Source organism: Daphnia carinata, chromosome 6 (assembly GCF_022539665.2).
Source record: "Daphnia carinata strain CSIRO-1 chromosome 6, CSIRO_AGI_Dcar_HiC_V3, whole genome shotgun sequence".
Lineage (NCBI taxonomy): Eukaryota > Metazoa > Arthropoda > Branchiopoda > Diplostraca > Daphniidae > Daphnia > Daphnia carinata.
In genome coordinates, this window is record NC_081336.1 from 9,229,856 (window position 1) to 9,253,185 (window position 23,330).

The 23,330-nt window shown below is 41.5% G+C and overlaps 4 protein-coding genes and 1 long non-coding RNA gene across 5 annotated transcripts; 4 read left to right on the plus strand and 1 right to left on the minus strand.

Annotated features, from left to right (window-relative positions):
• Positions 1 to 2,307: 2,307 nt before the first annotated feature.
• LOC130694267 (uncharacterized) lies at positions 2,308 to 2,996 on the plus strand. The gene has a single exon (XM_057517338.2). The coding sequence runs from the start codon at positions 2,308 to 2,310 to the stop codon at positions 2,839 to 2,841; it is 534 nt and encodes a 177-aa protein (XP_057373321.1). The 3' UTR covers positions 2,842 to 2,996.
• Positions 2,997 to 4,919: 1,923 nt separating this feature from the next.
• LOC130694262 (uncharacterized) lies at positions 4,920 to 5,538 on the plus strand. The gene is made up of 3 exons (XR_009421338.1): positions 4,920 to 5,147; positions 5,208 to 5,313; positions 5,392 to 5,538. It is a non-coding gene; the product is annotated as an uncharacterized LOC130694262 (long non-coding RNA).
• Positions 5,539 to 5,624: 86 nt separating this feature from the next.
• Positions 5,625 to 9,557, plus strand: LOC132087700 (uncharacterized). The gene has a single exon (XM_059495752.1). It carries the CDS (start codon positions 5,652 to 5,654, stop codon positions 9,537 to 9,539), a length of 3,888 nt encoding a protein of 1,295 aa, XP_059351735.1. The 5' UTR covers positions 5,625 to 5,651; the 3' UTR covers positions 9,540 to 9,557.
• Positions 9,558 to 13,311: 3,754 nt separating this feature from the next.
• On the plus strand, positions 13,312 to 23,081 carry LOC130694261 (uncharacterized). The gene is made up of 2 exons (XM_057517329.2): positions 13,312 to 13,449; positions 13,515 to 23,081. The coding sequence occupies exon 2, from the start codon at positions 17,080 to 17,082 to the stop codon at positions 21,847 to 21,849; it is 4,770 nt and encodes a 1,589-aa protein (XP_057373312.1). The 5' UTR covers positions 13,312 to 13,449; positions 13,515 to 17,079; the 3' UTR covers positions 21,850 to 23,081.
• On the minus strand, positions 13,572 to 16,742 carry LOC130694259 (uncharacterized). The gene has a single exon (XM_057517327.1). The coding sequence runs from the start codon at positions 16,740 to 16,742 to the stop codon at positions 13,572 to 13,574; it is 3,171 nt and encodes a 1,056-aa protein (XP_057373310.1).
• Positions 23,082 to 23,330: the final 249 nt, after the last annotated feature.

A 23,330-nucleotide genomic window follows, 5' to 3' on the forward strand; every position in this document is an offset into this window, starting at 1 on the left:
GGCTACGTTGTTCGTCATCTGTCGCAAAAAACCGTCACTCTCATGTTGAACTGTTTACCAGAGAAAAACCAAGAGGAAATTAAAAAGGAGTGGAAGGAAAATGGTCCGCAAATGACACACGACACGTTCATCAACTACGACTCTACGACGATGACGCAAAATAGCCGGCGAATCGCCTTACATTACAGTAATATTTTGCGATTTTACTTGATTTATGGCAGTGAAATGCAACTCAGCAATTGCGTCGATATTCTCATATCGGCTCGTTTGATCGGCAGACAACAGCGCAGTGTATGGAGTTACATCTTTGAACATTGTAAGGTAAAGGTGACGAAAAAAATATTGAAATCTGTTTCGCAAATTTTCGGTTGGGAGCCCGTGTTGTTGTTGCTGAACCACGAAATGGATGGATCTCATCTCTTACTGAAAGCTTTGTTGTCGGGAGATGACATTGACGGACTGCTGGATGTGTTGCCATAAGAAATACGAAATGACATTCAACAAGTTATTGAACGAAAAGCTGTTGATTTCATTGATGAAATGTTTCTCCATCCCTGGACCTATTTCAACGAATGGGGACATCCACGTTATAGACCGCTAACCCTTTTAAAATTTTTAATCGATTACAGTAATGGCAGACAACGTGAACAGTTTGTACACAATATCACGAGAGTATTCGAGCCACAATCTCCCCCTAAATGGGTACCACGTGTAGAGTACAGTATATGGACTTTGGTTTTTTTCGATGAAAGTGAGCAAGTCATAGAAATTGACAGTGGAGAACTGGACAGATTTTTAAAACGCGTTTCCAAAAAACTGGGTACAAAAGCCGTCAAGGAGTTGGTGCTCCATGAATTCAGAAATCAACCCGTCATATATTATTTGGTGGAAGGAGAGTACAGGGATGTAGTTGATGTGATGCTCGCCCATTTGGATGCAATTGATCGCACACAGATTCAAAGTCAAATCAATGAATTTTTACGCAAAACTCGCGGGTCCACCTCAGACTATTTCTGCGACGATAATTCGACTTCAGATGATAATTGGTATTCAGATGATGACTTTTGAACGTACGAAACTGGAATCTTTTGTTCCAATCTCGTCCGTTTCCAAGACGGGATGACTCACGCTACCAACAGTTTGTTTTTATTCCGTTTTTTTGCGTCACGGCTAAAGGGGAATTTGGGTGAATTTTAACCTTTCAAAAATTACAACAACTACAGAAGGTCTGTAAACACGTTTTGTAGAAAACTCTGCGTTCAAATTGGTCTCTTAACAGGTTTCGCGGAAGTAAAGACAAACGGGGTGAGAAAAATTAAAATTGCACTATGACGTACAAGTAGAATGTATTGCTGTAATAATTGATGTCTAAATACCAAATAAATTGACGCATTCGAGTCCTCATACAAACATTTATTTTTCTAAACAGACATTGCAGTTCTAGTGATAAACAAAAGAGCCTATCACGAACTAGCTGTCAGCCATCATGAATGTTTCCTCTTTCCCCTTTTTCCCATTCGTCTGACGGACTGATCGTAAACCGGGAATAGACTGCGGTCGACACCAAGGTCACGTTGAAAGCAAAACAACTCGCCTTTGCTTGCCAATGTAAACAGCGAACAACTTTTATTGTCCTGCAAGAAACGACGCTTTCCTTGCATTGCCTCTACAATGTCAGTATGTTATTGACACTGAACAGCAAATCTGATGGGGAACGCGCAACCAAGTTATTCTTAAACTAGGAACAAGTTGTCAATGGCTACTCACGCATCTTAACTCGAGAGTAGAGGCACAAGGAATTCAAATGAAAATGCATCTTCATCTTAAAAATTGGCAACAGCTGCCGGCTAATTCACAGCCATTGAGTCTGAGCAAACAGAGCATAGATAGTTCAATGTTTTAACGCTTCGTTCAACCGAATGTGGCATCATCTACTAGAGACGTCACGTTTCCTCTCGTAGATACAGCCGATAGTTGAGCGATTTCGGGAGTGCGGTATTGTGCCGTTGTTGTGCAGATCGTTCGCTTCTATACCCCAGATGAAATCTGCCACGCCTATCGTGAGGCGAAGAAACACACCTCCAGCTCAACATTTCATAGCTGCAAGTCACGCTGCACGCACGCTTCTTCGTCTGCTTGGTGCCTCGTGAAGCAAAGGATCGAACGCTTTTAAATTGGTAACGAGTGCATTTACGTTTAGTTTGAAGGTGCACAATCGTGCGTGTGAAAAGCAACTAGCCAAAGAAGTTCCTAAGCAAAAATTTGAAAACGGTTCAAGTTCTTGCTGAAGACATCACGTGTAGAAGGATGGGATCGTCAATCTCGTCCGTGTTAGACTCACCATCGAAGGGTACTGGTGCGGCTTACACGAAAAAATTGTATTTTGATCCTAACGCTGATTCGTCCGAGGGTCGTGATTATTGGATAACTGATGCTGAATTACGTGAAACACTGTCAGAGCTGGTCGACGTCACAGAGCGCATTGTTGAGGTTAGGTATTATAAGCACCCACTAGGCGCGTGGCAGTTGTCGGACCATTTGTTGCATCACGCTTTTATTGTATTCGAAACGAACGCGTGGTGGTGGTCCATTGAGAAAAACGACGAAGGCGTCACCATTCAGCGATCAAAGGACTTTGACAGCGTTTGCTATAAGTACAGGCGATCCAAACGTAAGACTAGCATTGGGAAAGGTGTTGAAATGGTGAAAAAAGCATCTGGAAGCACGACAGTGATGGAGCTGATTAATCACATTTGGAGGAAAAATTATCTCAATCAGGAATACGACGCTCTGTCGTACAACTGCCAACACTTTGCTGATTTGATTTATGAGTTCATTTAAAACTATTCTAGTTATTCCTTTCTTCCTTAACCTGTAGTGCTTTATTCCCCTTGCAGTCTTGATTCAGTGCAGCATTTTAGCCCATGAAACCAATACAAACTCTTTTAGGAATTTCAAAACATATATGCATAATCATGGATTGTATTAGTCCGGTTTTTCACAAAAGACGAATAATAAAACTTTACTTCTGAACAATGATTCATATATTTCAATCTCAAAAAAAATTGTTATTGCATGGTATTTAAAAAAAAAGAAAAAAGAAAAAAAAACTATTTTTTGAGCGCAGCTGTGAGCGATCTGGCAACGCCAGCTGTCATTTTTGACCCCTCCTCCTTACAATAAGACTGAAGTGACGTAGCAGTTCATTTTGGTGGGTACTTGTTTTACTTTCTCAAATGTTATCTGTCGATATCCTTCTGCTTATAGCGTTGTAGCCTATTTAATTAATGGGAAAATTTCTTCCTATATCTGTCGAGCCAATTTTAAAAGCATTTGGTGTTAAAATCGGGTGCAATTTTCCTACTTTGCAATTAAATTCTTACCGGGTTTTTACTACTAGAAGTGGCACGGTTTACGTAGAATGTAAAATTCAAAGGTTTACACATCGCGATCTTTTTCCATTTCTGAATTTACTCATATTATTTCATGTAATCCATACATCCAGAATGATGAGTTGTCACCTTCACAGCTGTGTTAAGCATCTTTGCATACCTCCGCTTCATTGGGTTTGTAATGGGGATAATCAAATCTGTGGTTAGTCAATCGATACGATTACGAAAGAAAAAAAACGGGGCAAAGTCTAACGATTTAAAATTTTTGGTTTAGGTTTAGGTGGATGTCTAGGAGGGAGTATGGATTTTCCTTATTTCCCTTTGCTCGTTTGCGTGACAAGTAAGGCTGGTAAAGCCAATCGAAGAAAGATCATTGTGCTTTCGATGGTGATGTGACTCGATGTATTCATGTACACCTCCGCCATTGAAATATGTTTGTGTGAGTCGCAGGTGCAGCCATGCTGGATGGACGTTCGGATGGAAGGTAAAAAATCCAGTTCAAACATCTCAATCGACTGGCTAAAAACAAAGCAATTACCGAAGTTATGTTTACAGATAAGCTTTGCGTTTGTTCCACCCGCCAGAATATGGGGCGCATGGTTTTCTCATTGGGTGTCATTGGTAATCTGACTGCCATCATTGGAAATTTGGCCGGCATTTTCGGATGTCTCGTCGGACTCAACGACGCCGTTATCGGTATCATTTCCTTAAAGTCCATTTGAAACGATTCATTTAAATTCATTTTTGAAAAACAAAAAACAGCCATTACATTTGTGACGTTGAGGATATCTTTGACGGATATCTTCGCAAGTCGGGTTGCTGCGATTAACGAAAATAGAATAATAGCTGCGCCATCTGTGGTCATTTCTCAATACTATGATCCAGCAGCAAGCACTTGATCAAATCAAATATGTCGTCGCAAGTAATTTTGAATGTCTTATCTCACGAAGAGAGAGTTACGCTACCTGTGTGCCTAATTCTGCATTGTAAAACGAAAATTTTTCCCGCGCATTGTTTCATCAGCCTTTGTTTGGCTATGAAGAGAAAGATTACAATTATCCCACTACTTGGTTGAACCTGAAAAGTGCAACATGTAAGTATACCTCTCCATGTTTTGACTGAAAGAATGTCTTTCAAATTGCTTGTCGTCAATAGTGGATCTCCCACAAAGTCCGTAACCTAGTCATACGTAGTAAGCCAAAAATCCTCTTCAAATAGATAGGCGTGATCCCACTGCATTGTAACAAAACAATTTGATGTTTTGCTAAATGGCACTGAAAAACAAGCAGTACAGTCGACCAAGGTTTGTCAGTCCAGCAGCAGTTCATCACCAAGAGTCACGTTTTCACCAGCAGCCAATGTAGGGGAAAAGCCAAAAAGGAACCTGATGGGAATAGACAGACATAGTGTGTGCACTTGTATAGAAAAATTTGGCTATTTTTAGATTGAATATCTTAATCGTGAAATCACAGAAAAAGCTTTCTGTTTTTATGACATTTCTTTTTTACTTCTACAGGTTTATGATTACAAAAATGCGCACCATAAATGACGCTGGAAATTTCAAACCATCGGCCAAAAGTGATAGAAAAAAAAATCAAACAATCATCTTATTTCATGTCTGGCAACGAGCGTCCCATACACTACGCTGCACATAATCAGCGTGTTATCGAAGTCAAGTTAAGCCGCTACGTGATTGAAATTTCGAAATTGCTGTAAAGATAGTTACCCTTATCTACATGCACTATTTGGTACTGGGTAAGGATAAATTCCCGAGCAATTTCTCTATCGATTGTTAGTTAACAATGATTCAAAAAGTTGCAGCTCGCCGACTTTGTTGAACCTCTGAATTGTGACCAGCGCATTTCTTCGTGACTTGACCCGTGTGTCGATTGATCGTCGTCACCAGTGCATCTCTAACAAGGTAAGGAAGCTAGTCTTATTTAATAATTCCAACATTGATCAAACTCAATAAACGGGCGAACAATGTTATCTATTTCAGTAGGTTCCAGTTTTCTTTGCCAGTGATTGCAACAGTATTTTAGTGATGGATCGCCTTCAACAAAACGACTAAAAGCCAGCCGGCGTCCATGGAGATAACGTTATCTTCTATTGGTACTATCTGCCAAGATAAGGTCTTTTACCTCTACTAGAGTGGTAACCTTTTATTTCAAACAAGTTCTTCAAATCAGGGCAGTGAAATCATTTTCCTTTCCATTTAGGCTTTCAAAGTTCCTCATTTTTGGTTGGAAAAACAGTCCGATGCTTAGCGAAATGGAATCAGGAAAAATCGAAAATGATGGGCCTGGCTCTGGCCACAATGACGACGTCACCCCATCGAGCAGCTCGTCAGCGTCAACGACGACGGTAGGAGACGGAACTATTCAGGTACTTGATGGAAGCCACGGTTGGAAGTTTGAATGGGATTTGTTGGCGTTGTTTTGCGTGCGAGGACTTGCGGCCGGATATGAATTTGAATTGGCCAAAGAAAGGGAAGACCTGGGTGGTAAATTTGACGACTTGATTTTCCGATATCAAGTCTCAAACGAAATATGTGAAGGTAAACATTGGCGCTATCGCTTCCTGCAGGCCAAACATAAGCAAAACGAGAATGAGAAAATTAAGGCGACTCATCTCATCGACGGGAACGATTTCAACTTACTAAAATATTTCCGTTCGTTCTGCATGATGAGAAAGGGAAGCGAAGACATTCACGACTGCATCATTTGCACCAACATCGGTTTTGATATCGACGATGTCAAGAAGAATGGAATCGAACTGGTGTCGATAAATGACCCACCTGAAGACATTTTTATGTTTGGTCCCCCGGAAAAGACACCTCGTTACCAATTGAAGTTCACAGAAGAGTTCCGAGATAAAGCGTTGAAGGAGTGGTCAGACATATATTGTCTTGCCGAACAATTGCAAAAATGGGCGCCAACAGAAAAAACAATTGAATTAAGAACTGGAGTCTTTAGCAACTATCACGTTGCTTTAGTCAATGAACAAGTCATTGATTTAAAAACAAAAATGTTCCATCAGGACTTTGTAAACGACGCTAAAAGTCTGTTCGATGGGGCTAAACAACTACGCCAAATCCTCAACGATTTAGCGGGGAATGACTGGAAAAATTGGAAATTCAAATTGAGTAAAACATTCGGAAAAAGCCAACCGAATGCTGAAACAGAAAATGGACTACCGTTGAAAATCGAGAACAAAGACCTTGATGCATTTCTTGAAAAATTCGTGTTCGTGGTGAATATGCCAAGCAGAAAGGATTTTGAAGAAATTTTACAAACTAAAGACGTGAGCAAGTACTACCCTCGTGAAGAATGCAAAACGCAAACAGCCCTTTTCTGGAAAGAAATGTCAGAAATATTCACGCACAAGGAAAAGGGCTCTTGGCTAAAATCAGAAGAGGCCAAAGAGATCTTATTAGAAGGCGTTAAAAAAATTTCAATAGAGTACCAGACACAATTAGGAAATGAGGTGGGGTTCAACGAGGAAGCCAAGAAAACAATGGCCAATGAACTACAGAAAATGCTGAAAAGTAACAACACGATTGAGCGCATAACCACATTATCACCGAAACATACGGCCGTCAAAGTCATTTCGGCCATTCCAGAATTGCAACAGAAACATGCAGCATCAATTAGCCACCTGGTGATATCATCTAGTCAATTACAATCCAAGGAAGACGCAGAGCGATGGAAAAATGTATTTCAATTACCGAACTATTCTGGCCATTCTCTTCTAGTCGTTTGCGATGATGGCGAGCAGCCGTTTCAAGACGATCATGTTGCACAAATGGGTGAAGGAGAGAAGACAAAAAGACATAAGGTGATTGTCATCAGTCGCAAGAAAGCAGCAAGCGGTAACAGCAGCGCAGATGAAATCAAGTACACGCAGCTGGATGAATCCTTCAAGCAAAAGATCCTGTCGATAAAAGTTTCATTCCAAGAGGAGACTGTAACTGTTGAGCGTTTAGTTGGACCTAAACCGGAAGATGTGTTGGATTCCTTAAAAGAGCTGCTGCGTCCTGAAGGAGGACAAATCATCATCCCATCGTTCGATTCATCCCGTTTCGAGAAATCCCTTTACATCAAGAGACGAGTGAAATTTGCATTTGACGACCGTTTCATCGCTGATCTAGCCAAGCGTTTGGAGTGCTCTGAAGAGAAACTAAACGGGGAATGCAGAATCAGTTCGCAGGGCCAAATCGAGTGGCTGGTCTATGACGAGCGTCGCAAAGAAATTTGGGAAAACATAAAACAAATGAACGACCAAACGTCAGGAAAAATTGAAGAAGACAGTCATTTGATTCAGCTTGACGAGGAGCCGACTGAGCATCCGGTTGTCATCATATGTGGAATGGCTGGAACAGGCAAATCGACTCTCCTCTCCCACTACTACAATGAAATAAAGAAGAAGAAACCTGGCTGTTGGATTATCAGATTGAATTTAATTGAACATTCTGACGCCATGTTGAAACTCGATAGAAGCAAACCTGATTTCATTAGATTCCTCATCGATCATCAGCATGTCATCGGCAATAAATGCCCGTTTTCTCGTTCGTTGCTGAATCACCGGTTGGAGACGGGCGAGCAGATCGTTTTCATGTTTGATGGCTACGATGAAATCGGTGAAGAATGCCAAGAAATTGCGATTCAGCTAATGAAGTTCGTTCAAGAGAAAAAGGGCATTCAACTGTACGTCACTACCCGCTCCCACGTGGCCCACCATCTGCAAAACGAATTGTGTCAGTTGGCTTATTATTTAGATAATTTCAACAAAGAGGACCAGATCAATTGCCTGGCCAAGTATTGGAAAAAAGTATTTGAACTGCCAGATGGTGTGCAAGAAATGAAGATCAAGAAGATCGAGGAATTTGCCACATTGCTAGTGGATCGGGTGTCGGATACCCTGAAAGACGATGAAAGAACTTGCATCGGAATTCCCTTGCAATGCAGAATTCTCGGCGTATGTTACCTGCAAACTGTTGGCGACATTGTGGGAAACACGGGCGATGTAATTCGACAATGTGATGAATTGATATCTTCAGAGCCACTGCGTCTGTTTGACAACGAGAAATTCGATTTAGTTAGTCTGTACAGCAAATTGATGGAAACAAAACGCAAAATATTTCTAGTAGAAAAAACCAACGCTTCCAAATACGATGAGATAAAGGATGACGCTATTACGATATTGCTGAAGAAAATGGAATCGTATTTAACTAAATTGGCATTGGAAACCATCATCACAGAACCAAATATCCTCGAAATGTTGGGGCCAACGAAATCTCCGTACGAATCCAGCGATGATGTGGGTCGAGAAGAAAGCATTCTTGCAAAAAACACGCTGAAATTTGGGTTAACGTTTTCCAATAGGGACGGAATGCGACAGGAATTCATGCATCGGACGTTTGCCGAGTATTTGGTCGCCAAATATCTGTACGAAGGATTTCATTTGGATGACGAACATCACAACAAACTGCTGGAAAATGAATCCATTCGGAAATTGATTTTGAACAAAATCTTGGCCTCGAAGCAATACGACGGAGTTCAAATGTTTTTCGATGGCATGGTGAAGACTTTGGTCGATGAAGATAAAGAATCGTGTCGCTTAATTGTCCGTCGTAAATTACCGGACCGGCTCAAGAAATTGACTGAAAATCTGTTTTCTCCGTCCATGTTCACCAATGCCCTCTTTTCCGCTGTTTCGAATGGGAGAGGCAACATATTCCTATTGTTGTGTGACTGCCTCGATGCCACCTTCGAAAGACGTCAAATCCTCTGGCCTTTTCAGTTTGCTGTCGTAGAGTATAACCTCCCTATTTCGTCCCTCTTTTTAAAAGAAAACAAGCTCTTTAGACGATTCATCAATTATTTGGATATCGGTACGGACGACGAAAACACATGCCGTGTTGTAGGCAAACTTATAGACGCTATGTTCCCGTATAAATATGGTAGCATCAATAGAAATTCTTTCTGGAACCGAGACGGGCACCAGCAAACGCTAAATGAATTACTTCTGATTTTGGAAAACCAACACGTGGCTTTCAGCAAAACTAATGATAGCGATATAAAAAAAATTTTGGTTTTTTTCAACGGCGAAGTTTATGGAGTTACATCTTCGAACATTGTAAGGTAACGAAAACGAACGAAATATTGAAATCTGTGTCGCAAAATTTCGGTTGGGAGGCCGTGTTGCTGTTGCTGTTTCACGAAGTGGATAAATTTCCTCTCGTACTGAAAGCTGTGTCGTGGGGACATGACATTGATGGTTGGCTGGACATGTTGCCAAAAGAAATACGAAAGGACATTGAACAAGTTATTGAACAAAAAGCTGCCGAGTTCATTGATCAAGTGTTTCGAGATCACAAAACTTATTTTGGAAAACCAAAAGATATGACAAAACGATTAAACATGTTGATATTTTTAATAAAATACAGCAATGCTCAGCAACTTGAAAAATTCGTCGAAAACATCACAACGTTGCAGATGCCCACGACAACGAAGAAGACGGATAGCATATGGACTGAGACGTTTTGTCTCCCGTGTGACGAAGCCGGGACGAACAACGCTGCTGGAAAAATGAACACATTTTTTAAATACGTCTCGGAGAAACTGGGAAAAAAAGCCATGGGATATTTGGTGCTCCACCATGAAAACGATGGCATTCATGCCATATTTTGTCCTGCGATAAGAGGGGAGGAGAAGATTGGTGAGGCGATGCTCGCCCATTCGGATGCCTCATATCGCGAACAGGCTCAAAGTGAAATCAATAGAATTATAAACGACACTTACAATTGTTCAACACTATTCGAAAGTCTCGATCGTAGTCGTCTCTTCCTGGAGAAAAAGGTGGATAAGGAGGAGAAAAAGCAGTCAACTTCGACCTTAATGGAAGAGTTCGCTCGTGTACGTAAAGGTGTAGAGGTATTTATAACAAGGAAATAGATGTAGGTTAGGAGGTAAGGGGATGAAGAGGTATAGTCTTTTTCCTAAGGGAAGCCTATGAACGTGGTTCTGGCTATTCCCGGGTTTCTGTGTAGTTTTTGTGTGTATCTGCTAATAAAATTCGTGAGAAAAACCCAATTGTCGTGTCCATTTTGTACATACTCTTCTCGTTTCTTTTCTTCGTTGATCCGCAAATGTCCAGCTAGCTTGCCGACTGGCCCGGCAGTTTGCAAATACGAGGTCCCGTCCTATGGTATTATAACTAATGTCACGGAGAGATTATTGAATCTTTTCTAACCGATGTCTTAAACCACCAATCGGGTATCATGGTGAATCAATACAAAAGGTTTGGCTTTGGCTAAACGATTGGTACATCTCATTTTCGAAACATTTCTGGATGGACTTAATCCAATCTTTCTTTAGCTCACGTATTCAACCTACGACGCCCAACAGAGACCACACCTTCCTGGTGAGGCCTACCACATGGCGTCAGGGAGACTTTGGCTGCCGAAACTTATTGCTGGATATGCTGCACACACTTGCTGGCCTACGTAGTTTATAAACGTACGTAGTCTGGAATCCTGTGTCTCTTCGACGCCATTTAACATTGCCTTTGTTAGCAGACACAAACATCAACCTGTTAAACTAAAACCAGTAATCTTGTATGAACTAGAGGCCAATCAAGTGTGTAGGAAGGTCGACTTATGACATCAAATTTGTGTCCTAGCGTTGTTCGAACTGGAAATTAATTACAAAACTTCGTAAAGATTCAAATCTAAACAGGAAGAAAATGTTGGATTTTTGGAATTTAGAGTTACATCTACCATGTTCGAAAACTGTTTGTTTCCATAAAAAAGTAGAATGATCACAACGCCATCTATGATCACGTTTCAATACTACGTTGGGGCAACTGGCACTTGAAATCAAATGTCGTTCTTTTTAAATGTTGGAATTCACTCCGAGATAGTTACATTACCTATGTGCATGACCCTATAGTACCGTGAAACGAAAATTTTCCCGCGTATTTTTCCATCAGCCATTATTGTGCTATAAAACCTTTCGTTGCACTTAAAGTTGTTTTACACTATTGTAACAAAAGATCACAATACCTCTACTATTGAAAAACTATGTTAAAATTGATTATTGCTAATTAATATTAATATGTTTTAATTAAAATATAACAGCGATAGCAAAAAAGTGACCTGGCAATCACACCACGCGACTGAAAATCCTTCTGCTAGCTAAAAAAGTCAGTACAGCCTCGTGGTGTAGACAGGGTGGTTGGGTTATTCAATGCCTGTTTTATTTTTCGTGTGGTAAGTGCCTGTTCTTTAATACTGGTAGCGTGGTATCGCTGCATTGTACTATCCGTCTTACCTGTCAGTTTGCTAGGAATGATTTCATATTTGTAATTGACTGGCCCATATGCTATTTTCTATGTCACTGAGTATATCTGTACTCAATTTTCTGAAAAAGTTTTGCAATAAAGACATTGTTCTCTGTCTCTATAGGTAGGGTTCTCTTTGTCAGTAATTGCTGAAACATATTAGCTCTGGATCACCTTCAACGAAAGACAATTATCTGATCATCTACGAAGACAACTTTGTCTTCTAAGGAGTTATCCATCATGTTAGATCCATCAAATGTTAGGCTGGTAAAGCCAATCGAACTTGGCACCAGGCTTTTGGGGGAGGGTAAGCTACATGTTTCTTTTGCTTTTCCTTTCTTTTTTTTATTTGTGCACCACACCTCCACCCCAGAGGCAGGTAGACATGCCAGACATGATTTTTCGTTAGAAAATTCATTGTGCTTTCGATTGTTGATGTGACTCAATGTGTTTGTGTACACCTCCCCATTCAAATGTGTTTGTGTGAATTGCAGGGGAAGCCATGCTGGATGGACTTGCACTCACCAAAGGCGGACAAGTGGATCCCAACGTTTTAGCCAAATGGGTCCGACAAGCCTCGCCAAAGGTCTCAGTGGAGAGGACGCTGCTAAATTAGCTGTATACAAGGGACATTACGTTTTACTTTTAACTATTTCCACAGATGATAATCTCTGAAATGTCAGGTTGATTATGAGCAAAGAGCATTCCAAGGCTTGGTATCGCATCGGGGCGACTCGTGCTTTCAGGCAGTCAAAAGGTCCAGCCCCAGTACAACACGAAGCTGAAAGAGGTGTGTAAAAAATGTTTTTTGTCCGTTAAAGTTATCAGCCGGTTTGAGTTAGCTAACGCCTTATCTCGTTGTAAAATGTTTTTGAACCTGTTAACTACAGAAACTTCGTATTAGAACAGCACGTCAGATGATGAAGGACATAGAATGTGCACTTGTATAGAAAACTTGGCTACTTTCAGATTGAATGTCTTAATCGTGGTATCGCAGAAAAAGCATATTGTTTTTATGACTCGTCTGTTTATTTCTATAGGTTAATAGTTTCAAAAATGAACACCCTAAATAGCACTGGAAGTTGAAAGCCATCGGCCAAAAGTGACAAAAACAATAAAAGAATCATCTCATTTCCCGTCTGGCAACGAGTGTCCTACATCTACGGTGCGTATAATCAGCGTGTTATCAAAATTAGGGTATGCCACTACGTGGTCGGCATTTCGAAATTACTGCAGGGAGGGCTACCCTTATCATGCACGATATGTTCTGGGTTATGATAAAGTCCTCAGCTATTTCTCTATCGATTGTCAGTTAACAATGATGCAAAAAGCTGCAGTTCGTCAACTTGGTTGGACCTCTGAATTGTGACCAGCGCATCTCTTCTTGACTTGACCCGTTTGTCGATCGCTCGTCAACATCGGTGCATCTCCAACAAGGTAAGGACGCTAGTCATATTTAATAATCCCAAATCGTTTCGATCAAATTCAAATCAAGTCTCGGGGGGGGGGGGGGGGCAGAAGAATCACGTAACAAACTGGCGAACAACGTTATCTATTTGAGTAGGCTGCAGTTCTCTTTGCTAGCCATTGCAACAGAATTTTTGTTTTGGACCACCTTAAAAAAAGGACTGAAATCCAGTCGGCGTCCACCGAGATAACGTTATCTTTTATTGGCACTATCTGCCAAGATAAGTCTTTAGCCTCGACAAAAGTGGTAACATTTTATTTAAAACAAATTCGTCAAATCAGGGCAGTGAAATGATTGTACATCCCATTTAGAGTTTCCAAGTTCCTCATTTTGGTTAGAGAAACAGTCCGATGCTTTGCGAAATGGAATCAGGAAAAAAGGAAATTAAGGATTATCGAATCGGTGGTGAGGTAGGTTCTTGGAACTTCGGTATTCGATTTTTCGATGGCTTGCGTGATTCCATTCCACCGTTCCTGCATCTCTGGCGACAACGGATCATCCCACTGTAGTTTCAATTTCCAAATTTCTTGAATCAGGATCCGTGCAGAGATTGTTAATGGTGAGATGAAACCCATCGGGTCGTAAACAGTTGAAATTTTACGAAGAACGATTCTTTTCGTTACGGTTGTAGCATTTGGAGTGGTCAAGTAGAACTTCGGTAACATGAGTGTGTCATTTGATCGAGACCATCTTAACCCAAGGATTTTGATGAAGGAATTCTTGTCTCTTTCATCGTCGAGGTTGATTGTTGTTTGTACCGCTCTGTTGTTTGTTGCCCACTCTTGTAGTTTCAGGCCTGCTTGTTTCATAATGGCGTTTGCTTGATTGTAGTATTGATGAGCTTCCTTTTCTGTTTCGCATCCGGAAATTAAGTTGTCTACGTAAATGTTTTGATCCATGTCAATGGCGATTTTAGATGAGGATTCTGCCAAGTGCTTTTTGATCACCGACAGCAAAATGAATGGCGAACTACTTGCTCCAAATGGTATTACTCGAAAACGATAGGTTTCGAACTCTGAATTTGGGTCCTTTCCATCCTTGATCCAAAAGAATCTGAGAAAATCTCGATCTGCTTCGTGTAGTAGTATCTGATGATACGCTTTCTCGATATCAGCGACGAGACCGATGTTGTGTGTTCGAAAACGTAGAAGGATTTCTAACATGTTGTTTTGTAGAGAAGGTCCAACGTTCAAGCAATCATTTAAGCTGACACCCTTGTAAGTCTTGCAGGAGCAATCGTAAACAATTCTGAGAGGAGTTGTTGTTGATTCTTTGATTACTCCATGATGTGGTACGTAGTGACATCCGCTCTTGATGTTGATTTCGTGATGCGGTACCTTTTCAATAAATTCGTTTGCCAGTTGTTGTTGGATAGTGGAATCATATAATTGTAAGTTGCTAGGCGTTTTCCCAAGTCGCTTTATCATGCTACGAGTTCGGCGTTCGCATACGAATTGATTGGATGAGAGAGTAGGATGATCTGTCTTCCATGGCAGACGAGCTTGATATTTGTTTTGTTTGAATTCGATGCAGTTGTTCTGATACTCACTGGTGATGTCCATGGCTTCTGTTTCTGGTTGAATACCCAGCATTTCTAGATCCCAAAGTCTCGAAATGTCAAATTTTTCTTCCACGGACACGTTTAGCATTGCCGTTTGATCAGAGTTGTTTACGTGTAGGTTCGATACGCAACCAGATAAGAGATATCCGAGCTTCGAGCTTACAGCTGTGGGGCCTTGCCCACGCACTATCTTGTCGCTAACGATGTCCCAATAATAATCTGCTCCTATGAGGATGTCGATTCGGAACTGAGATTCCATTGATGCTGGATGTGCGAGTTGCAAATTTCGCAGATGAGGTAGGTTTCCGATTAAGGCCCTATGAGGGTCATCCAGTGGATCGACTATGTGATTGATGACGATAGCTTGTATGTCAATGGGACAGCCATTGATGTCTCTGAATGATACTTGCACGACATCGTAGATTTCTGCATTAGATGAAGCAGCAGCGAAACCGACTAACACTAGATTTTCACGAAATAGCGTTTTGAGTTGTAGTTTCTTCGCGAGCTCCGTAGTGATGAACGATCGTTGTGCTCCTTTGTCGATTAGAACATTGCCTTTTAATGTGACACCTTTGGCTTGTATGGGCACAACTGCTGTTTCTAGCAAGACGAAAGATTGTGATGCAAAGGAATTGCGAGATCCGTTTGCAGTTAGGGCCACGGTTGTGGGATTTGAAGATAAAATGGTAGTGTTTGTTTCAACCCTTGGTCTCGTAGATGAATTTGTGTAATTACCGTGTCGGCTGTTTGAATGTAAACTAGTGTGATGAGCCTTTTGACATATGCGGCACCGAAATTTGGATGGACACTCGTTGTTTGTTGACTGATGGGATCGTAGACAGTTAAAACATAGATGTTTACCACGAGCGATAGTGTATCTTTCCTCGGTTGTGACTACATTATTACAGTCTGTGGGAAAATGGTTTCCTGTACAGTAGGCGCAATGCTTAATTCGTTTTCGTTCGGTTTCCACTCGCGATGTTTTTGTAAACATGACACCGGCTTGCTTGTTCGATTCTGAATGTTTAATGATGGAATGATCTGTTGAGTCTTCTAAAATTTCAATTTCTTTTTTCATGGCATTCCTTAGTTCTTCCAATGTCCATTCGATCGCGCCGTGTTGTCTTGCTAAGTTGCGACGTAGATCTGCGGTTAACTTATCCAGTAAGATGCAAACGAGCAAATCACCATACGAATCCATTCCTTTCCCTAGTGCTTCAAGTCCGCGTATGTTTGCCTCTAGATTATCCACGAATCGTCTCAAACTTGTCTTGTCCAATCCCGGTTTCGGTAGAGATAAAAAAGCGCGCATGTGAGCCATGATGATCTTGTGCGGTTGTCCGAAACGCTCTTTTAACAGATCTACAGCCTTTGGATAGTTGGCGTTGTTAGGTGTGAGACCCATCAGTAGAGCTTTGGCTTCACCGGTCAAGCGAGAGTTTAGGAAATTAAACTTAGTAGCATCAGAGTATTTAGTTTTGTTATGGACTTCGACTTCAAATACGTCCCAGAACGCACACCATTGTAAAATTGAACCATCAAACTCGGGCAAGTTAAATTTCGGCAGGTTGCTTGAATCAGGAACAGCTATTGTTGTAGCGATTGGCGCGTGGGGGGCCAAGGGAACTGTTACCGCGTTGAGGGCGATCTGATCGTCGATTGCTACCTTTCGCAGCTCTTCGAGTGCGTATTCACCTGCATCTAAGGCATCCTTGATAATGGAGTTGGCTGAACAAGAGTTATCAATTTCCGCCTCCAGCTCGTCTTCACCGATGGCTCCTTGAATTTCATCGTCCAACGCTTCAATAGTTTTGATTTTGTTGTGGAGATCCATCAATTTTCTATTCAGCTCGTGAATTTTGCGTTCTTTTTCCATGAGTCGATCGTCGATGATAGCTTGTATTTTCGGTAGTAATCTCGTGACAGCACCACGATTGCCTGCTCGCCTGCTGACGAGGGAATTGATGGACGCCATCTTATTACGTTTCGAAAAAACTGGTTACGGCACCAAATGTCGATAATTTGTGATCGACAGTGTGAATAAGACACTAAAACTTTCAGGTTCCTACGCTGTGTAATTTTCTGATTTTCACTTGGAATGAGATAGGTTAATGCACAGACACAAACTGAGTTGGGAGAGAGTGAGAGTTTGAGAGAGGGAGAATCGTCACCCGGTGATGGCCGATTCGTCAGACTAACTGACCATCAAACGGGTAGCAACTAACCGAGAAGAGAGAAACAAAAGAAGGGCGAGTTTGACCGCGTGGTTTTAGGGTGGCAAATAAGGGTGGACGCCAATTACGGGTGAAAGAATGGAAAGGGGTGGAAAGATTGTGAAAGGGTTGAGAAGTAAAGGACGACATAGTTGCGAAATATGGAAGATAATTTCTGACAATAATAGGCCAGACTCTGGCCACAATGACGTCGTCACCCCATCGAGCAGCACTTCATCACCAGAATCAAATTCCTGTGAGCTCAATCATCAAGCTGCAATCGCTGATTACATCAGCGATGAAATCTACTACACGCAGCTGGATGAATCCTTCGCAATGGAAAAGATCCTGTCGAAAAAAGTTTCATTCCAAGGGGAGAATGTACCTGTTAAGGATTTAGTTGGAACCAAGCCGGAAGAGCTCCTTTCCATTCATTCCATAGACGAGCTGCTCCGTTCTAAAGAAGGAGAAATCAAAATTCCATCGTTCGGTTCATCCCATTTCGAGGAATCCCTTTACATCAAGAGACGAGTGAAATTGGCATTTAACGAACATTTCATCGCTGATCTAGCCAATCGTTTGAGATGCACTAAGGAACAACTTAATGGGGAATGCAGAATTACTTCACAGGGCCAAATCAAGTGGTTGGTCGATGGCCAGCGCCGCAAACAAATTTGGGAAAACATAAAACAAATGAACGACCAAACGTCAGGAAAAATTGAAGAAGACAGTCATTTGATTCAGCTTGACGAGGAGCCGACTGAGCATCCGGTTTTCATCATATGCGGCGTGGCTGGAACAGGCAAATCGACCCTCCTCTCCCATTACTACAGTGAAATAAAGAAGACGAAGCCTGATTGTTGGGTTATCAGATTGAATTTAGTTGAACATTCTGACGCCATATTGAAATTCGATACAAAAAGACCTGATTTCATTGGATTTCTCATCGATCATATACACGTCGTCGACAGTAAAAGCCCGTTTTCTCGCTCGTTGCTGAATCACCGGTTCGAGACCGGCAAGCAGATCGTCTTCATGTTTGATGGCTTCGACGAAATCGGTGAAAAATGTCAAGAAATTGCGATTCAAATGATGAAATCCATTAAAAAGAAGGGCATTCAACTGTACGTCACTACCCGCCCTCACGTGGCACACCATCTGCAACACGAATTAGGTCAGTTGGCTTATTATTTGGAAAACTTCAACAAAGAGGACCAGATCGATTACCTGACCAAGTATTGGAAGAAAGAATTGAAACTGCCAGATAGAGTGCAAGATCGTGTGCAAGAAATGAAGATCAAGAAGATCGAGGAATTTGCAGAATTGCTAGTGGATAAGGTGTCGGAGACTCTGAAAGACGAAGAAAGAGCGTTTATCGGAATCCCTTTGCAATGCAGAATTCTCGCCGAATGCTACCAGCAACATGTTGACGACATTCTGCGAAGCAATGCTGGAAATGATGTAACTCTACAATCTTGTGAATTGGTATCCAAAAAACTGTTGGCTTTACTTGACAACGAGAAATTCGACTTAGTTAGTCTGTACAGCAGATTGATGGACACTAAACGCAAAGTCTTTCTACAAGAAAAAAGCAAAACCTGCTCCAATCTGAATAAGGATGTTTCTATAAATAGTACGATAGAGAAAATCGAGTTTCGATTAACTAAATTGGCAGTCGAAACCATCATCACAGAACCAAATATCCTTGAAGTGTTTTGGCCAACGAAACCTTCGTACATATCCAGCAAAGATGTGGCTCGAAAAGAAGAGAGACTTGCTATCAACAGTCTGAGTTTTGGGTTAACGTTTTCTAATGGAAATGGAATGCGACATCAGTTCTTGCATCGCACGTTTGCCGAATATTTAGTCGCCAAATATTTTTACAAAGGATTTCATCCCGATGACGAACGTCACAACAAACTGCTGGAAAATAAATCCGTTCGAAAATTGATACTGAACGAAATCTTGGCCTCAAAGGAATACGACGGAGTTCAAGTGTTTTTCGATTCCATGGTGAAGACGTTGGTCGATGAGGATCAAGAATGGCGTAAGAAGATTAATCACCGTGATTTACCGGATCGACTCACGAAGATGATGACTCACAAGAAGATTATTCTCCAACCTTACTTTAGGAAGGCCTTCACGTTTTCAGTTAGTAATGGGAAAGGCAACATATTCCGATTGTTTTGTGACTGTCTTGATGCGACATTCGAAAGGAAAATCTTTCGATTGGTAATGGATCCCTTTTACGGATCGTCAAACAATTTTTTTTCGCTCACTTTTTTTGAAGATAGCAAGTTCTTTAACCGATTCATCAGTTATTTAGACATCCTTGATCAGTCTGTTACATACGACTTGGGCGTCATTACGTCTGTTATAAAATGTCTTCTAGAAGGTATGGTGCCTAATAATGATGGTAGGTTACTTATAGAAAGAAATTCTCTCTGGAACCGAGATGGGCACCTGCAAACGATGAATGACTTTTTGGAGTTTTTGGAAAAACAGAATGTGGCTTTCGACCGTGTTTGTTCCCTTAGAGATAGTGAATCATTTACAGCTTTTGATAATTTACAAACTATCATCCCGAGATTTCTTTTATATTTGATTTGCCACGACAAATATTGTAGTCATCTGGAAAGATTTATGAAGCTTTTGTCCAAATCGAAAACGTATTCCTACGATTTGGGCGCCAACTTATTCATTCAAGTTTTTCAGTCTAAAGAACAAATGATGACTGGTCAAATTGCCAAAACGCTGAAGATTTTAAAGAAATTAGGGCGGTCTACTCTTCTCGTTAAACTTTACGGCGTAGCTTTACCAAAAGAGCCGGAAGCATTTCGGGATATTTATCAACCGTTTCGGTTAGAGGAAGTGGGCGCCATCCCAACTGACCGCAACATCCTGTTGAAAAGGGATGAATATGGCATGACTCTTCTTCACGGAGCAGCCTTCTACGGAGACGTCGATATAGTCGAGCAAATATTAGCAAGATTTCGCCAGCCGGAACTCGGCGATGGAGCTAAAGAAGAACTGCGCAAGGTGGTGCTTGAGGGCTACACACCGTTTTACTTTGCCGCAGTAAAAAATCACGAGCAAGTCTGTTCCAAACTGTTGGCCTTTGTCAAAGACTTTCCCGATGCACCGACGGGCAAGTTAACTGGGTTAAACATTCGTCAGCCACTTGATCACGCCATGAAATCGGAAAATGTAGGAATGTTTCAACTGATATTGAATGTCGTCAACAAAGATTTAGGACATGATTGTCTACTAGACCTGTTAATAACCGAAGTTCCATTTACATCATCTTGTATTTTCTCTTGCTGCTTCCCGAAAAAATTATTCAACGCCATGGTGAAGAGCATCATCAGTCGAGAAGGCGTTGTAGACTACAAATGTCTGCATGACTTGATTTTCAACAAAAAGGGAATGCTAGACTTTGCTTTAGAACGCATGGATGCCGAACATGTTCAGGGGTTGTTATCAGTAGAAGGCGTTGGTCCCTTCATCAATCGTTTGCTTACGGATGACCTAAAGGGGAATTTCGATCTTTTGTCAAGTTATCTGTTAAAGAATTTTAACGAAACACAACTCTGGGATTTCGTGAAAATGATTACGCTTAAAGATCCGCCGAATGATGGCGGAACGACAACCGTTCACGCCAAGCGAGTTGAGCTGAGGAGCAGCATTTGGGTAGACTTCCTACGATCGACAGCCAATTTACCTGGAGGGCGACTGGAAGCAGTGCAAGTCGAAACCATTTTAAAGTGTTTGACTTGCGTATCGGATAAACTCGGAGGTGATTTCGCTAAAGAATTATTGCTCCATCAAGACGATTGTGGCTACGTTGTTCTTCATCTGTCGAAAGAAATCGTCAAACGGATGTTGAACTGTTTACCAGAGAAAAACCAAGAGGAAATTAAAAAGGAGTGGATGGAAAATGGTCCGCCAATGACACACGACACGTTCATCAACTACGACTCTAAGGGTTACGAGGATAACTTTCAAATCGCCAGACATTACAGTAATATTCTACTATTTTACTTGGTTTATGGCGGCGAAAAGCAGCTCGGCCAATGCGTTGATATTCTCACATCGGTTCGTTTGATGGACACACAACAGCGCAGTCTATGGAGTTACATCTTTGAACATTGTGAGGTTACGACGACGAACGACATATTGAAATCTGTGCCGGAAATTTTCGGTTGCGAGGCCTTGAAAAAGTTGCTGTTTCACGAAATGGACGGATCTCCTCTCTTACTGAAAGCTTTATCGTGGGGACATGACATTGGCGGACGGCTGGACATGTTTCCACAAGAAATACGAAAGGTCGTTCAACAAGTTATTGAACAAAAAGCTGCCGACTTCATTGATCAAGTGTTTCTCCATCCCGGGACCTATTTCAACGAACTGCTAGGTCGACGTTTCAAACGACTAACGCTTTTAAAATTTTTAATCGATTACAGTAATGACAGACAACGTGAACAGTTTTTACACAATATCACACATGGGGATACACAATGTCACACATGGGAATGGCGCAGTATATGGACTTGGGTTATTCTCCCTCAACGTAGCGACATATTTCCTATTGAGATTCCAGAACTGGACACATTTTTAAAATGCGTTTCCGAAAAACTGGGTACAAAAGCCGTCAAGGAGTTGGTGCTCCATGAATTCAGATATCAACCTGTCATATATTATCTTGCGGAAGAATCGTACAGGAATGAGGTTGATGTGATGCTCGCCTATTTGGATGCAGTTGATCGCACACAGATTCAAAGTCAAATCAATGAATTTTTACGCAAAACTCACAGGCGCACCTCAGACTTTTTCTGCAACAATAATTGGAATTCAGATGATGACCTTTGAACGTACGAAACTGGAATCTTTTGGTTGCAATCTCGTCCGTTTCCCAGACGGAATGACCCACGCTACCAACATTTTTTTTATTTCGTTTTTTGCGTCATGGCCGAAGGGGAATTTGGGGGAACTTTAACTTTTCAATAATCACAGAAACTAAAGAAGGTCTGCAAACACGTTTTGGAGAAAATTTTACGTTCAAATTGGTCTCTTGACAGGCTTCGAAGAAGTAAAGACAAACGAGATAAAAAAAATTAAAATTGCACTATGACATACAAGTAGAATGTATTGCTGTAAAAATTGATGTCTAAATACAAGATAAATTGACGCATTCCAGTCCTCATACAAACATTCATTTATTACTAAGACTAAGTTTTAGTGATAAACAGAAGAGCCAATCACGAACTAGCAGTCAGCCATCACGAATGATTCCTCTTTCCCCTTTTTCCCACTCGTCTGACGGACTGATCGTAAATCGGGAATAGACTGCGGTCGACGACAAGGTCACGCTGAAAGCAAAACAACTCGCCTTTGCTTGCCAATGTAAACAGCGAACAACTTTTATTGCCCGGCAAGAAACGACGTTTTCCTTGCAATTGCCTCTACAATGTCACTATGTTATTGACACTGAGCAGCAAACTAGGACTAGGGTTATTTTTAAACTAGGAAAAGAGTTGTCAATGGCTACTCACGCATCTTACCTCGAGAGTAGAGGCACAAGGAATTTTAATGGAAATGCATCTTCATCTTAAATTTGGCAACAGCTGACGGCTACTTCACAGCCATTGAGTCTGAGTTAACATCAGAGCATTTATACTGTATTTCAATGTTTTAACGCTTCGTTCAACCGAATGTGGCATCATCTACTAGAGACGTCACGTTTCCGATCGCTGATAAAGCCGATAGTTGAGCGATTTCGGGAGTGCGGTAATACTGTGACGTTGTTGTGCAGATCGTTCGCTTCTACGCCAGATGTCATCTGCGACGCCTATCGTGAGGCGAAGAAACACACCTCCAGCTCAACATTTCATAGCTGCAAGTCACGCTACACGAACGCTTCTTCGTCTGCTTGGTGCCTCGTGAAGCAAAGGGTCGAACGCGTTCAAATTGGTGACGAGTGCGTTTACGTTTAGTATGAAGCTTGGCAATCGTGCGTGTGAAAAGCAACTAGCCAAAGAAGTTCCTCCGCAAAAATTTTAAAACGGTTCGAGTTCTTGCTGAAGACATCACGTGTAGAAGAATGGGATCGTCAAGCTCGTCCATGTCAGACTCACGATCGAGGAGTACCGGTGCGGCATACACGAAAAAATTGTATTTTGATCCTAACGCTGATTCGCCCAAGGGTCGTGATTATTGGATAACTGATCCTGAATTACGTGAAACACTGTCAGAGCTGGTCGACGTCACAGAGCGCATTGTTGAGGTTAGGTATTATAAGCACCCATTAGGCGCGTGGCAGTTGACGGACCTTTTGTTGCATCACGCTTTCA